Genomic DNA, 14,643 nt, shown 5'->3' with positions numbered 1-14,643 from the left:
GCCTTTAGATATGTTTTACTCTAAAAATAGTTTGTAGTTGAATTTTACCCCCTTTTTCTTAAAGGAAGTTCTTCTGTTTAACAAAGAACTTACGAATTTAGAGGTCAAGGGCTATACATGTCTTCACGAGGTTAGCTGCTCAAACTGTCACCCAGCCAGGATTAAAGGTCACTGAACAAATTATAAAATGCTGATTATCAGGAGTGAAAATAATATTAAAATGGACAAGAATTAGTGTACTACATGAAATCTGAGGTAGACATTTGTATTTTGTTTGCAACACTTACTGTTCTCATGAAATTACCTCACAAACTACTGACCAATAATTTCTGAAAAGCTATCCTGAATTTATGCAGTGCAACAGAAACCCACAGCAGCAGGCACTACTTCACACCTAGTGCCTTTTTTCTTTTTGAAACAGTCGCGCAACCTGGGCTGGCCCCATCCTCCTCTGTAGTCAGAGATGGGCTTGTGATCCAGCTGCCTTCACCTCCTCAGTGCTTATTACAGGAGTGCAGAGGAGCTGACGTACTAGGTGATAGACAGAACCAACCCAGGCACCTGGTGCATGCTGGGCAAGAACTCCATCAACTGAGCTACCTATATTCCCAACCCACACTCTATTTAATGTCTTAAAAACAAGACTCTAATCATACACACTCTATAAAAGGAAAACAAAAAGGCAGCTGATCTGGGGAAAACACACCCTTCAGGGAATCAAGTAACTGGAGTCATGGTAGATTGAAAGATGCTTCCCTTTAGCACTTGACTCCAAGAAACAACCAAGTGCAGGAGTAACTATGGCAAAACAAACTATACTACCTTCTACTGCACAGGCCCATGCTCATGGTTACTATAAATTATGTATCATTACACATATACGCACAGTCTCTAAGGGCATTCTACCTTCCAACATTTTCACCATTCCACCAATATTCGTACCATTAAATCTCAAAGTAGTTTTCTTAACATCTCAAGAGATTTTCAACTTTTTCTTTTAGACAAAGTCCCACTGTGCCCTGGCTGGCCTAAACCTCATCCTGTAGACCAGTCTGGCCTTGAATTCAAAAGATTCATCTGCCTCTGCCTCCCCAGGGCACATATCACAGTCAACCTCTTCTATCTTTTAAAGTTATTGTTTACTTCAAACACCTTTACTGCATCCTCTGTATTAAAATCTCACCTTTCCTTCTAACACCTACTCTGATCACAATTTCTTAACATTTTAACTGAAATTTAGCCCCTTCTTTTTCTAAAAATGCTCAAGACCACTTTAATCCATCATTCTGTAATTTTATTATAACCCCTTGAGGCAAAAGGATATATAACACCTTAAGCCAAAAATATTTCAGTATGACTTTAAATAAAGCCTCAATAAATAATCTCCCTAAGATAATATTTAGGATGGTTGGCGTAGTTTCAACATAAAATTTACATTAGATATCTATTATTTATATTGTGCACCTCAAACAAAATATTCAACGCATTTTCATATAAACCTAGAAAGACAAAAGGCAATAAAATACAATAAAAATGCAATCTCCCAAATTACAATTTATACCATTAATGTATTTTATGAAATGTAATCCACAGAAAACTGAAAAATATGACTAAGTGATATCTCCTTTCTTCAATTTTGTGATTAACAGGACTTTTATTGGTAGTAAACTAGAGCAAACAATCAGAATAATACATATGTAGTATTCAGTACACACAATAAAAGTTAAAGAAATTCAAAACCTGTATAAAACAAAAGGTAGAGAGAGAAAAATCATACAGCTTAAGAGATACAGGGATAAAGGTCCTCTCCATCTTTGATCACACTTGTCTCTGTACCCAACAGAACTTACTGCACTTAATAAGACATACAGACATTTTAGTACTGAGTGTATTAAAAGAATTAAACACATTTTTCTAAAAATCTTTCAATGACAAGTTGGTACCCTTTAGCTAACTAAAGCTAAAGGGAGGAAGGTGGGAAAAGGGAATTAACTAGTTTTTTGTAACCATTTTTAATAATTTCTTCTTTTCCAAACACTGCTTTTATAACAGAAGTGTTTTACACTTGCACAATATTAATTACTTTATTATACATGGAAGCCTGTGGTAGGCCGATTACACAATGAGACTGCAAACAACCAGTGGTACTTTTCTGACGTCAGAGGAGTTCATAAGACTGAAACATCACCAAAAGTACATAAAAACTCATCAGCATAAACATCAAAGTACATTAAAAATATAATCAGGAAAAAATACAATGCTAAAAAGTGGTTTAGAGCAGAGCCACTGCCTATCAGTAGCTTCAAATGGCAATTAGCATTCATAGCAAGTTTTGATGACTTTACAAGATCCCTGTACAATCCTGACTAATACACCCCTTCAAAATGTACATTAAAGGCTGCAATTTCAGAGTTCTGATGTCCTCACTAAATACACACTCTTATCTGTTACACAAGCTATGCCAACAGATGGGGTGACAACCCTTTGACATCTATAGCCTGTACATGGCAATCTGTATTGGAGGTAAAAAAAAAAAAGTGAATGTCAGGGACGTTTATCCTATTGTTTAGTATCTGAATGCCATAAGACACATAAAATGCATAATCAGTTATCTATTAGATGATAAATCACTCTAAAATTGGAACCATCAAGACAGGGTGAAGGAACAAGAAGGCCCAGAACTTTAAGAGGAAGTTAAGAACAAGTACCAAAAACCAGAAGTGAAGGTGGTATGTGATAGCATAAGTGACAGAATGTTTTTAGGCCATGTATAATGAATAATGCATACCCCAAATATCAATGGATTATGTGAATCGAGCTTACTTTCTAATACTGAAACCAACCAACCACTTGGGTTTTAACACTGTACTAGATAGACATTCACAGAATCACTTAATGGAATTACAGCCTTATTATAGGTGGATAAAGAGGGTGCTTTTTTTTCCTCTTTCTTTTATTAAAGCTATCATTCCAGGCTTTGATCAAAGATCCAAGAGTATTTGTTCTACCAAGCTGGAATGAACGTGGGTTTGGAAGTTTGGAGTACATTTAAAAGCTGCAACGAAATATAGGTAGCCAACAATCTCAGAATTTTGGATCAGCCCAGACAGAGATAGCACTTGAAATGTTTTCGATCCCTTACTTAAATGACGAAATGTATATTCTATCAGCCCAGAAAGAGCAATCTGAAATGTTTAAGATCCCTTAACTTAAACAATGAAATGTGTATCATACTATTTGTAAATTGGATATTCCATTACGGTGATAACGTACAGAATTCCCATGCGTTATTACACTTTCCTGAGAGTAAAGCAATTAGAATAACCTTAATCCTAGCAACAAAGTTTCTTTTTTTTTTCTTTTCTGTTTTCTTTTTTTTTTTCTGTAGTTTTGTTTTGTTTTTTGTTTTTTTGTTTTTTTTTTTTTTGCATTTAAAACTTTTGGGCTATTCCCTGACAATCTATACATGTAAATTTGATTGCTAAACATTGTCACTTTGAATGTCAAACTATTTTTAATCTATTGATTTTGATTAAAAATCATAATACAAACAGAGCTAAAATCACACTAACAAAATAAACTAAATATGAAAAGTTGCATTGAAAGGGCATTACATTATTCTTAATAGGATCGTGTAGAAACATTCCAATGGCAGTGTTCTCAAAATAAAACAAAGTTACATTAGAAGACTCCCAGCCTGGTCACTCTGAGACCTTACCTGTAACTCTGGCTGGTTGGGGTCTTTACTCTTGTACTACATGGCTCACTTACATCAGACATCATATTTGTATACCCTGAGAAATCTGACACTGAAGTCCTTACTCTATGGTCCACTTCTCCATTAGAGTTAGTGATAAAGGTCATTGGCACCCTGCTGCCCGACTTAAACTGAGAACCGAATGCTTGTGCAAAGTTCTCAATCTGGTACGTTGTTCTAGGCTCTATGTCTTTCTGAGGATCGATCTGGCTCGCTAGCTCCTGAGATGGAATCTGAAAGCTTGTTGAGGACTCTAAGTTTTTCTGTTGTTCCTTCTGGCTAGTCAATTTCTGAGATGAGGACTGGAAGGCTGATGATGTCTCTAAGTTCTTCTGAGAATCTATCAGATCATCCAGCTCCTGGGAAGGTGTCAACTGCTGATGTGTGGCATCCAAAGCAGATAAATAAAGACCTGGCTGAGATCCAAACAACATCCCAAAAGGAGGCTTTGGCAATGAAGATGGCAACACTGAGGTAACAGATTGGCCAAAACCACACTCCAAAGGAGATGTAGTGTATATCTGTTTTTCTGGAAACAAAGTGTGGTTATGGAGAGGTGAAGACAAACTGACAAATTGGAAACCATGTCCAAGAGTAAAACCTGCATTAGTGGATTTTTCAAAAGCCTGTTGGAGGTATTTGGAGTATTCTTGCAACATGCTTGTTTTATCATTTGATGGTGTTTGGGTGCCTGGGCTCAAATTTTCTTCTTGAACCAGTTCTGAGTGTTCTCCTGAGCTGTGTAAATCCACTCGTGGTTCTGTTAGGTTGAAAGGGTCCTCCTTCTGCGCTTCTGATTTGCTGGAGTACTGATCCAAAATACTCTGTAAAACCTCATCAGGAATTCCAGACTTGTCATGACAAGACTTAATTTCAGCATTTAGAGCTGAGGAGTCAATAAGTGACAATGGCGCCTCATTGTCCAAAACACTGACACCTGCAGACTGAATGACTGACTGTTGGGAGACCATGTGTCCCACATTTATAGAAAAGGCACTGTTGCTGCTGGCAGTTGGTAAGTATCTTCTCTTCTTTGAAAACTGCATGGCATCATCATAATTACTGCTTATCTGACCTTGTTTGCCACTTGTACTTTGGAGGAGACTAATGGTCTCCACACTATTACTCGACACTAAGCCAAGTGAGCCACCTGGCTTACCAGACAAGGATTTCTGCCCAACTACGTCTGGTAACGGTGACACAAAATTAAGGTAGCTTTTATCTGTATTCTTTCTGCTTCCTTTCTTGAAGATCAATTTTGGCACCCTTTTCTGCAGTTCATCTATTCCAGTGCCAATTATGCCCCCACTGGTGGACACAGTAGGCATTTCTACTGAGTAACTCTGCATGTTTATATTGTTTGACATTTGTGATTCGTTGGTTTTGCCAGTCTTGTGTTCCTTATTTTCAATAGCTATGCTTTTTGACTTGGATTTTCTCCTTGAAGAACTTGTATTTCCCTGAGACAACACAGCCAGATTACCCATATTGTTATGGTTTGATGACCCAGGTTCTGCACTAGCGGCTCCTTTAGCTATGGCTTCGCCACATGTGCGCCTGTGCTTCAACAATCTGTCAGTCCTTGAAAAATACTGTTGGCAAGTGTCACACTTATATGGCTTTTCTCCACTATGTGTCCTCTTGTGTCTCTCCATATGGTACTTCTGAATAAACTTCATGCTGCACTGATCACATCCAAAGGGTTTCTCCCTGCTGTGAATTTTCTCGTGTCTCTGCAGTAGGTATTTCTGTATGAAACCCATGCTACACTGGCTGCACTGGAAAGGCCTCTCTCCCGTGTGAATGAGGACATGTCTCCGCAGGTGATAGGAGCTCCGGAAAGCAGCACTACAGTGATCACATATATGAGGTTTCTGACTTGGGGACAGGACGGCACCTTCTCCATCTCCAACCAAAGGTTTGGATGATGCACTTGGCTTCCTCTTGGCTTTGATTCCCTGAGATTCTGGCTTTGGCCTCTTTGCCTTTTTGACGTTAGTGTCCTGCTTTGGCTCCTCGTTGCCATGGTCATCAGTCCTGCTACCGCTGCTCAATAATACATCACGGTGGTGCTGGGCTGGTTGCTGCTGGACATGCTGGTGGAGAATACTGAGGTCTTGGATGACGCCGTGGCTCCCCCCTTCCCCTCCTCCTAGGCCTGGTGATCTCTCTTCAGCCCCAGCAAACAGCCCCCCATAGTGGTGGTGGTGATGGTGGTGGTGGGACTGCTGCTCCTCGGGATCCGCAGGTTTCTCCTGCTTGATGCTCACCAAGGACTGCAAGAACCCCCAGGAGGTCCTCTGCGAAGGGAAGGCCGCGGCTGACGCCGCCGGCTCCTTCTTGAAAGTCATGTCCGGGGCTGGCGGAGGGGGGGGCTCGGCGGCCGGGGCTGCGGAGGTAGAGGAGGATAACACGCACTGCGGGGGAGGGGCGGCCGTCCCCGCCGGCCGGGTGAAGCTGGTGACCGGGGGGAGCCGGTGGTTGAACATAACCATACTCTGGGGAAAGGTGGGCTCCATCTCTGCTCTCCTGCCGCCGCCGCTGCCGGAGCTGCCGCCGGAGCCGCTACCACCGCTACTGCCGGGACCGCCGCCGCCGCTGAGGAACCCACTGCCGATTTTCATACCCCGGAGGAGGCCTGGCTGCGGAGAGGAGGGAGAGGAGGGAAGAGGGGGAAAGGCGGTAGGGCCGGGCCCCGGGCCGGGACCACCGCAGCGTATGGGACCCGCCGCGCCGCCGCCCAGCCCGCACCGCGCCCGGCGCCCGTCCGCAGCCTCGCCGCCTCCGGCCCGGCGCGCTCGTCCCCGCGGCCTTCCTGGCCGCCCCCGCGCCCGCCCCGGCCCGCCGGCCACACTTACGGGTTCCGCCGCCGCCGCAGCCGCCGTCGCCTCCAGTTAATAAAAATAACGCCGTCCTCTCCACAATGGAATTAAAAGCCTCCCCGCTTCTGCGCAGCCGCGGCGCGGTGTCTGCCGGGAACTCCTCGACCGGACCAGAGGGGAGCTCCGCGGGCTTAGTGCGCCTGCGCCGCAGTTTCCGCCTGGCCGGCCTGTCAATCAAGGGGGCGGTTGGGCGGAGCTGCTGGGGGCTGGGCAGGAGGGGCAGGGACTTAGAGCCGGACCGCGGAGGGGCTTCCGCAGCCAGGGGACGTGATTGGTGGCTGCGCCGAGGGGCAGAAAGTGGCTGAGGGTTTCTGGGGAAAAGACGCTCAGGAGGTGGAACCCAAGGGGCGGGAAGTCGGGGGACGCCGGGAGAACGAGTTGCAGCGTGGCGTGGGAGCCTAGAGAAAGGGGTTGGAGAAGGTGGAGAAACTGAGGACTGAACACTGGCCTGGCCGTTTTTTTTTTTTTTAAACTTTAGTGTTTGCAATCCAGGTACTGAGTATCAAAAATATCAAACCTAGAAAAGGATTCCATAAGGTACTGCTGATTTGTCTGAAAGCAATGGTATTGATTACAGATACCTGTTACTCCTTGCTTTCGGAGGCGACAGTGTCAGCGCCTACGGGAGGAGCCTGCTTTGAGACCGCCATAGAGGTACCGTTGCAAAAAACTGTCTCACTGCCAACCTACCTGAAGGCTACGGCAAAGGGAAACCACGTGTGAGTCCAGGTGCATCCGTCCTGTAAAACACGCCCACACTTGCTACATCATCAGATGGTATTTAAATGCCACATACATTCTCTGTTGTCTGAGTTCCTTATCATGTTGGTTGCTGTCTGGTCTCATTTGTAAAATACTGGCCGCGGTCCAAGATCTCTGCTAGGATACATACCCCACCCTTTCCACTCCTCCAGTATAGAATACCTAAAAACTCTTGCAAAACTCATAACTCAATTGGGGAAAATTAGGTAAAATCTCGAAATTAAAAGTTGTACCAACAAAACCAAATAAATATTTTTTTAGTGCCTAGTGTTGAAAAGGCACTCACTTTCACAGCGAACATGCAATAAACCAGCAAACTTTCCTAGGAGGATGCATACATCACAGACATTTTTGTTCTGGACAGAAGTTATTTACATAGTGTGCTTCTTAAAGAAATTATATGTCTATTTTCTCAGTGTTTCCCGAAATGACGTCTTGTAATTTAATAGCTTCCCTGAGAAATTTCACAATTAAAGCTATAAAAATTATTACTATCACAGGCCTCTCTCAGCCTCTCTGGAAAACTTAAAACTGTATTTTATGAGTTCGATGAGGCGTTGTACCTTTCTAACCCCATGCAACTACATTTAAGTTATTTCCTGAAACTGTCAAGTATAGCTAAGTGTTAAACACTGAAAATTCAAAACTTCAGGCAGTAATAAAATATTAGTCAGTGCCAGTGAGAAATGAGGCTGTCCTTTTATTCAGGGTGTCAGTGTTTAATAGTAAGCTGGGATGCATAAGCTAGTCCAAGCATGAAGGGCAGCAGGACACTCATATGAAAGCCAACTTTGTTCTTCAGTTATCAAGATAAGAAACCTGTCATTTCTCTCATTCACTCTGTCAGCCTTGAGCTACTCCAAGCAGACTTACCTCTGTGTTGTACACCCCATATATCAGGAAGATGAAGAGACCCTGTAAAATAAAATGGAGGGGGAAAGCTGTTAACGCTAATCATTCCAGCAGTGGAAATGCCTGAGATAAACTTTCCTGGGAACAGACAAAAGAAGACACACTTCATCAAGGTCGATTTATTTTCCCGTTTTTCACCATTAGAAGTTGTACCTTGAGCATTTATATGAGAACACACCAGCACATCACTTACACTGGTTGTGCCATTCAATTCTTTAGTGGTAGAAAATAAAAATAGCATCCCAACTACATAGAGTAGTAATTAGGAAACTCAGTATGTCAGTTTCTGGAAGGTAGTTGGATGATGAAAAAACTTCAACTCAGGATGTCATCAAAGTAATATTAGAAATAGCACTAGACATTAATATTTCTGAGTACTGTTTTGGGCTACAATATATTTGTTATAATCAGTATATTTGTTATAATCTTTGAAGCTATAAAATTAGAACATAATTGAAAGATTAAATGCTACAGGTTAGGGACATAGTTCAGTGGTACTGTGACTGCCCACTGTGAAGAAGGCTTGAACCCCAGTACCAAGAAAAACAGCCAACCTCCCCTAAACCTTCAACACTAAAGAGATAAGCTTAGATGATAGGGGCTGCAGACATAGCTCAGCAGTTAAGAGCACTTGTTGCTCTTGCAGAAGATCTGGGTTCAATTCCCAGGACCCACCCAGGAGATCCTCCAGGCATGTACATGGTGTATATATATAGATGCAAGCAAAAATTCATACACATAAAGTAAGTCTTCAGAAAGAGACAAATATGGGTTGTCTGTTTGAAACACAGTCTCAGTATAAAGCCGAAGTTGGCCTTTAATTCATACCTTCCTGCCTCTGCCTTCCAAGTACTGAAATCACAGCTTAAGCCCCCACACCCAGAAATAAGTAGGAATAATTTTTAAAGTAACACTTAATTTTTAAAAAGATTATGTTTGTTTGAGACAAGATCTATGACAAGATCTATGTAGACCAGGTTGTCCTAGAACCCACAGAGATCAACCTGCCTCTGCCTCCTAAGTGCTGGGATTAAAGGCATGGGCTACCAACACCAGGCTAAATATTTTTCTTACACTTTTTTGTGTGCATGATTATTTTTCCTTTCTGTATGCATGTGTACCATGTACAGGCCTAGTGCCAAGGAGGTCAGAAAAGGATCTCATATCCCCTGGAAGTGGAGTTTCTGACATTTGCGAACTAGTGACTGCTAAGAATTGAACCCAGATTTTCTGGAAGAGTAGCCAGCGCTCTTAACTGTCGAGCCATCTCTCCAGCTCCTAAAATTAAGACTTAAAGGGGTTGGGGGTGATACTTATGGTAAAATGCATACTGAACATGCACAGAGCTCTGGCTTTGAGTCTCAGGACTGCCAAGAGGGTGGGTGGGTAGACGTAAGCTTGTGTTTGTAGCTCAGTGATGTAAAACACCAGTTAGAGTTAAGATAGAAGCTTACATTATTAGCTTTCATGCTACAATTTAATTATATTCTAGATCTGTTTAGTTTGGAGGTGCTGGATTCATTTCAAAATACAAATGAGCTGGGTCTGGTGGTAAAGGCCTGAAATCCCAGCTACTCTTCAGGTTGAGGCAGAGAATCAAAAGTTCAAAGCCAATCGGCTAATTTAAGGAAATCCTGCTTAATAATAATAATAATAATAATAATAATAATAATAATAATACTACAGGAAGGACTGATGACAGTGTGAGTTCAAAGCTAGGCTATTAGACATAGTCCAAGGTCTGTCAGCGCTGCATAGTGAAACTACCTCAAAGCAAAACAAAACAAACAATACCTAGATACCTTAATAGATGAAAGGGAATAAAACTGATTGCCAGGCCAGCAAGATGGTTCAGTAGATAAAGGCACTAGCTAATAATCCCTCTTCCACCAAAGATTCCCTTTTCATCAATATCCTACTTTAAAAAACAAAACAAAACTGTGCTTATGTGTGTTTCACAGCAGCATGTGACAGCTGTAGTCCTCTTTCTCCACCGTGTGGGTTTCATGAGTCAGACTCAGGTCATCAGGCTTACAACCAAGCATGTTTACCCATTGTGTCAGGTCATTGGGCCCAGGCCACTCTGATTTTATTGATGAAATAGGAATACCTTTTTTTGTGCAATACATGCATTCCTTGGTAAATAAAACATCCTGAACATTATGACTTCTATATTACTAACTCAGCTATTTACATGAAACCTATAGTTTGAAAATCAAATAAGTCTTCTATGACAATTCATATTACTTATATATAATTTTGCAAGGTTAGTTTTCTCTAAAGGAAGGTTAAGAGAAAATCATGGGCTGTGGGGGGAGGACAGACCGCTTTGATCCCAGCACTTGGGAGGCAGAGGTAGGCAGATCTGTGAGTTCCAAGCCAGCCTGGTCTACAGAGCTAATCCCAGGACAGCCAGGGCTACACAGAGAAAGGGAGGGAGGGAGGAAGGAAGGATGGAAGGAAGGAAAAAATGAATGAATGATGTGCTTTCTCTTGTCCTAGTAAACTGAACAGATTATGAAGGGTGACCCAGAGTTCCTCACTGTGCTTCTGTCTGTTTCCTATTTTAAATCATAGTTTAGCCCTCTCCTTTTTGAAAGTAGGATCTAGACTGAAGATGGATTTCAGGTTCTCTTTTTTCTCTTTGTTTATTTTCCCACTCAACAGATACACACTTAGAGTATGCCAAGCTGACCCCAGCCGTGGTCTCCACAGAGCAGAGTCTGAAGCTCCAGACCCCCAGGGCTCCTTTGACATGCCTTCTATTACAGCATGCCCCTGGGTGCTGCCCCAGCACTCGTTCATTTTTAGGCATTGCACAGGGTGGCATCTTTGCCACAGCATTACCAGATACTGGAAGTTCTGATCAGTTATTGACATTTAACTGCAGAACTTCATAAACTCCAGTGTTGCAAACACATCTTCTCCGTGGAAAGAATCAAACAGAAACGTTTGGTCCCTGAGCCATATGATTAGTTGTATTTACATCCTGCAGAGAAAACTACCTTTAAAAACAGCTGGAGGGAACTAACACCCAGTCTTTAACTGGCACTGAGATTTCTGGAAGCCCCATACTAACATTCTGTCCCACCGCACAGTGACTGTTACAACCATGCCACATTTCCAGAATGCAAAAGCCCTCACACCTGAGTGCTTCCCGCCCAGAAATCAACAGGCATGTCCATCCACAGTGTCTAGATGTGCCAAGACAAAAACAATAAATGCATTTACCTATATAAGTACTAGTTTCCTCAGCATTTTAGTGACAGGAATTGATTGACAGGAAGCTCCTCAAATTTAGGCAGGTTCCTGTGAGCAGGTATGAAGGTGCCAGGACTAGGAAAAGAACCCTGGAACTCCCGTGTGATACTGTAAAGGCACTAAATATATTGACGGAAGGGAAAGGGGAAAACACACTATCTCATTCTCACTTCTCTGTAACACCTTGAAAACCAAGGCGGCTTTGTGCTTGTTTTCACAGTTGCAGAAGTCCATTGAGCCACAGCTGTGATAGCCAGTGAAGGACATAAGCCTGGTATGTATGTGTGTGTGTGTGTGTGTGTGTGTGTGTGTGTGTATGTGTGTGTATGTATTTTCTTGATTACTCTGTGCTTCTGGGGTCCATATCATGACTATTACAAAACCAGTATCTTTGAAGTGATAACATGTTCTTTCTTAGTGATACAGGCAGCAGGATGATGGCATTGCATACACACACACACACACACACACACACACACACACACACCATGTACTCAGGAAAGAGTAGCATAAATAATGCTAATGCATGGATAGCATTCTCCTGGCACTGTCATTTCCATAATTCCATTTGTTCCTCACTATGACACTGCAAGATATGTGGCACCAGTATTGCTAGCTTTATTTCATGTAGGGAGGTGACTTTGAAGTTGGTAGAGCCTTTGCCTCTTTATGTAAGGCTCTTTCCATGTCCTAAATAGACCACCCATGGTTTTAAATCTCCAGCCTCACAGTAATGTGATTGGTAAGACCCATAAAACTCAGCTTTGTGGAGCTAGGGGTTAGCAGAGCCAACGCAGTGCTAGCCAAGCAGAGATAAAGCCCTGAACTTGATCTCCGGCACCTTACAAAACCAGATACAAAAGAACATGCTTTTCTAATTTCAGCACCCAAGAGACGGAGGCAAGAGGATCAGAAACTCAGGGCTATCCTTAGCAACATAGCATCTTTGAGGACAGCCTTGGCTACGTGAGACTCTGTCTCAAAATAAAATGAAAATTATAAAATATAAATAAATAAATAAATATCAAGCTTCCCCAAAGCATATTATACCCTGGTGTGTTAGCTCATACCTACAATCCCAGCATTCAGGAGGTTGGAGGTTCCCAAGTTGCGTATAGCCTTGGCTACATAAGAAGGTATAGGAGAGCAAGATCCTATTTCTAAAATAGTTTTTTGTTTGTTTGTTTGTTTTTAATTGGAAGAAAGAAAAGCACACTGCAGGGTTTGTTTTTGGTTTTGTTTTCCTTGTTTCATGTTGTAGCACTGGGAATCACTCCAGGGTCTCAAACATGCTAAACAAGTAGTACTGTCTGCTACATTAGCCCAGTTCTTGGCCTACTGAGATAGGCTCTTACTAGGTAGCCCAAGCTAGCCTGGAACTTTGCAAGCTTACTGCCTCATGCCTCTGCTTGCCGAATGCTACGGTCCCACCACCACCACACGGGGCTTGTCTTCTGCCTTTGGAGACACCTTCTCCCCACTGCACCTCAGCCTTAACGCTCTAGCTGGCTTTGAACTCTCAGTTCTCATTTATTAGCCTCCTGTACCACAGGCCTGGTCGGCTTGAAGGTTGAGCAGCTCACAAGGCCAGCGGCTCAGTGTCCATTAGTAGTGCTTGAAATAACCCAGGTTTCCTTCCAATCTAGCAAGCAAAACAGGAAATGTTCTTTGTAAGAACACATCTTAAGCTATGTATGGCCAGCTTCTGTCTTCTGTCCTTTGTAAGAACAGATCTTAGGCTATGCACGGCCAGCTTCTGTCTTCTGTCCTTTGTAAGAACAAATCTTAGGCTATGTATGGCCAGCTTCTGTCTTCTGTTCTTTGCTTGCGAATTCTCATTCAGTGATGTGTGCCTTCCAGTTGCTCGGAAGCACCTTCCCCACCAAAGACTCCTAGGTCCCCACGTAGTCAGATGTTATTAACATTTTCTGAGTTTTGGTGAGTTTTCATTGTTTTGTCTTTTTTTTTTTTTTCCTTTTGTGACAAGGTCTTTTTTCTGGAGCCCAGGCTGGCCTTGATCTTAAGACCCTTCTTCCTGCTTCGGGTTCTGAGATGCTGAGATTACAAACATAGTCTACCATACCCAGCACCATTTGCTAAACTTGACTGTGTATGGTATCTCTGTATACTTTTTACTTTTTAAATAAATCATGTTCTAACCTACTTTCTATAAATAGTTCCTATTGGGGCCCATGCCCAAATCTGTACATTTGAAGGTATTCTTGAAGCTCTGGACACAGAGGCAGAAAACTAGACATACTTAAATGCCCCTCCACAAAGGGATGGCTGAATAAATTGTGATGTCTTCATCCCCGAGAATATTAGGCAGCTAGAACAATGGGTTAAAGCTGTGTTCATATTGCTAAATGAAAAAAGCCAGAGGAAGACACAAGCTTGTTATATGTTCTCATTTAGTTATTTTGTGTGTTGGAGGTGTTGGGGGGGGTTATTATGGTGCACATGTGAGGTCAGAGGTCAATTTGTCTCTTCTCTTTTTCTACCATGTGGGTTCCAGGAATTAAGCTCAAGGTTCCAGGGATTAAGCTCAGGTCTTCAGGCTTCTATTTAACTAATGAGACCCTGTGCGCTCATCTTTGTAAAACAAAAACATTTCCTTTTCTTAATCCAGGTCTAAGGGGGTAAACAGGGAAGGATACACAAAGATGCTCACGGGAGGGCTGCTGGCTTCCTGGTGGGAAGCATGAGAAGGGGAGGAGGCAAGTCAGAAGCAAGCCACCAGAGAAACTAGAAAAGCACACCACTGTTACCAACCTAAGGCTGAGGGCATCTCACATACTGTATCATGCTACTGTAAATCCAGAAGACAGGATCTGCACCCGAATAAGCATCTAAATATGACAGCCTCCCTGCTTAAGGAAATTCCCTGCAGAAGGCAATGAAGCCATCTTGGAGGAGATTGTTACACAGGCCATGACAGGGAAGCTGACAACCAGGATAAGCAATGACTCCCGTGGGGGGCGTTCAGTGGGAGGAAGGAAGGGTTCTCATCCAGGGAAGACTTGCTCAAGATGTCGTGACACGGGGGCTGGAGAGGTGGCTCTTCTAGAC

The 14,643-nt window shown here is 42.8% G+C and overlaps 1 protein-coding gene and 1 long non-coding RNA gene across 4 annotated transcripts; one reads left to right on the top strand and one right to left on the bottom strand.

The window, feature by feature from the left end:
• Window positions 1-1,625: 1,625 nt before the first annotated feature.
• Window positions 1,626-6,770, bottom strand: Znf281 (zinc finger protein 281). Of its 2 annotated transcripts, none has more exons than XM_021654325.2 (2): window positions 6,616-6,770; window positions 1,626-6,395 (listed from the first exon to the last, which is right to left on the bottom strand). In XM_021654325.2, the coding sequence occupies exon 2, from the start codon at window positions 6,379-6,381 to the stop codon at window positions 3,715-3,717; it is 2,667 nt and encodes an 888-aa protein (XP_021510000.1). In that variant the 5' UTR covers window positions 6,382-6,395; window positions 6,616-6,770; the 3' UTR covers window positions 1,626-3,714. The 2 variants fall into 2 exon arrangements, with proteins under 2 accessions (XP_021510000.1, XP_021509999.1); XM_021654324.2 differs by having other exon boundaries at window positions 1,626-6,399; window positions 6,616-6,767.
• A 168-nt stretch (window positions 6,771-6,938) lies between these two features.
• LOC132646483 (uncharacterized) lies at window positions 6,939-13,913 on the top strand. Of its 2 annotated transcripts, XR_009584777.1 has the most exons (4): window positions 6,939-7,131; window positions 7,217-7,358; window positions 11,795-11,848; window positions 13,562-13,913. It is a non-coding gene; the product is annotated as an uncharacterized LOC132646483 (long non-coding RNA). The 2 variants fall into 2 exon arrangements; XR_009584778.1 differs by having other exon boundaries at window positions 6,939-7,358.
• The last annotated feature ends 730 nt before the right edge of the window (window positions 13,914-14,643 follow it).

The sequence above is a fragment of the Meriones unguiculatus genome, chromosome 11 (assembly GCF_030254825.1).
Source record: "Meriones unguiculatus strain TT.TT164.6M chromosome 11, Bangor_MerUng_6.1, whole genome shotgun sequence".
NCBI lineage: Eukaryota > Metazoa > Chordata > Mammalia > Rodentia > Muridae > Meriones > Meriones unguiculatus.
Note: the sequence above shows the minus strand (reverse complement) of the source record. Positions and strands in the feature narration are given on the sequence as shown.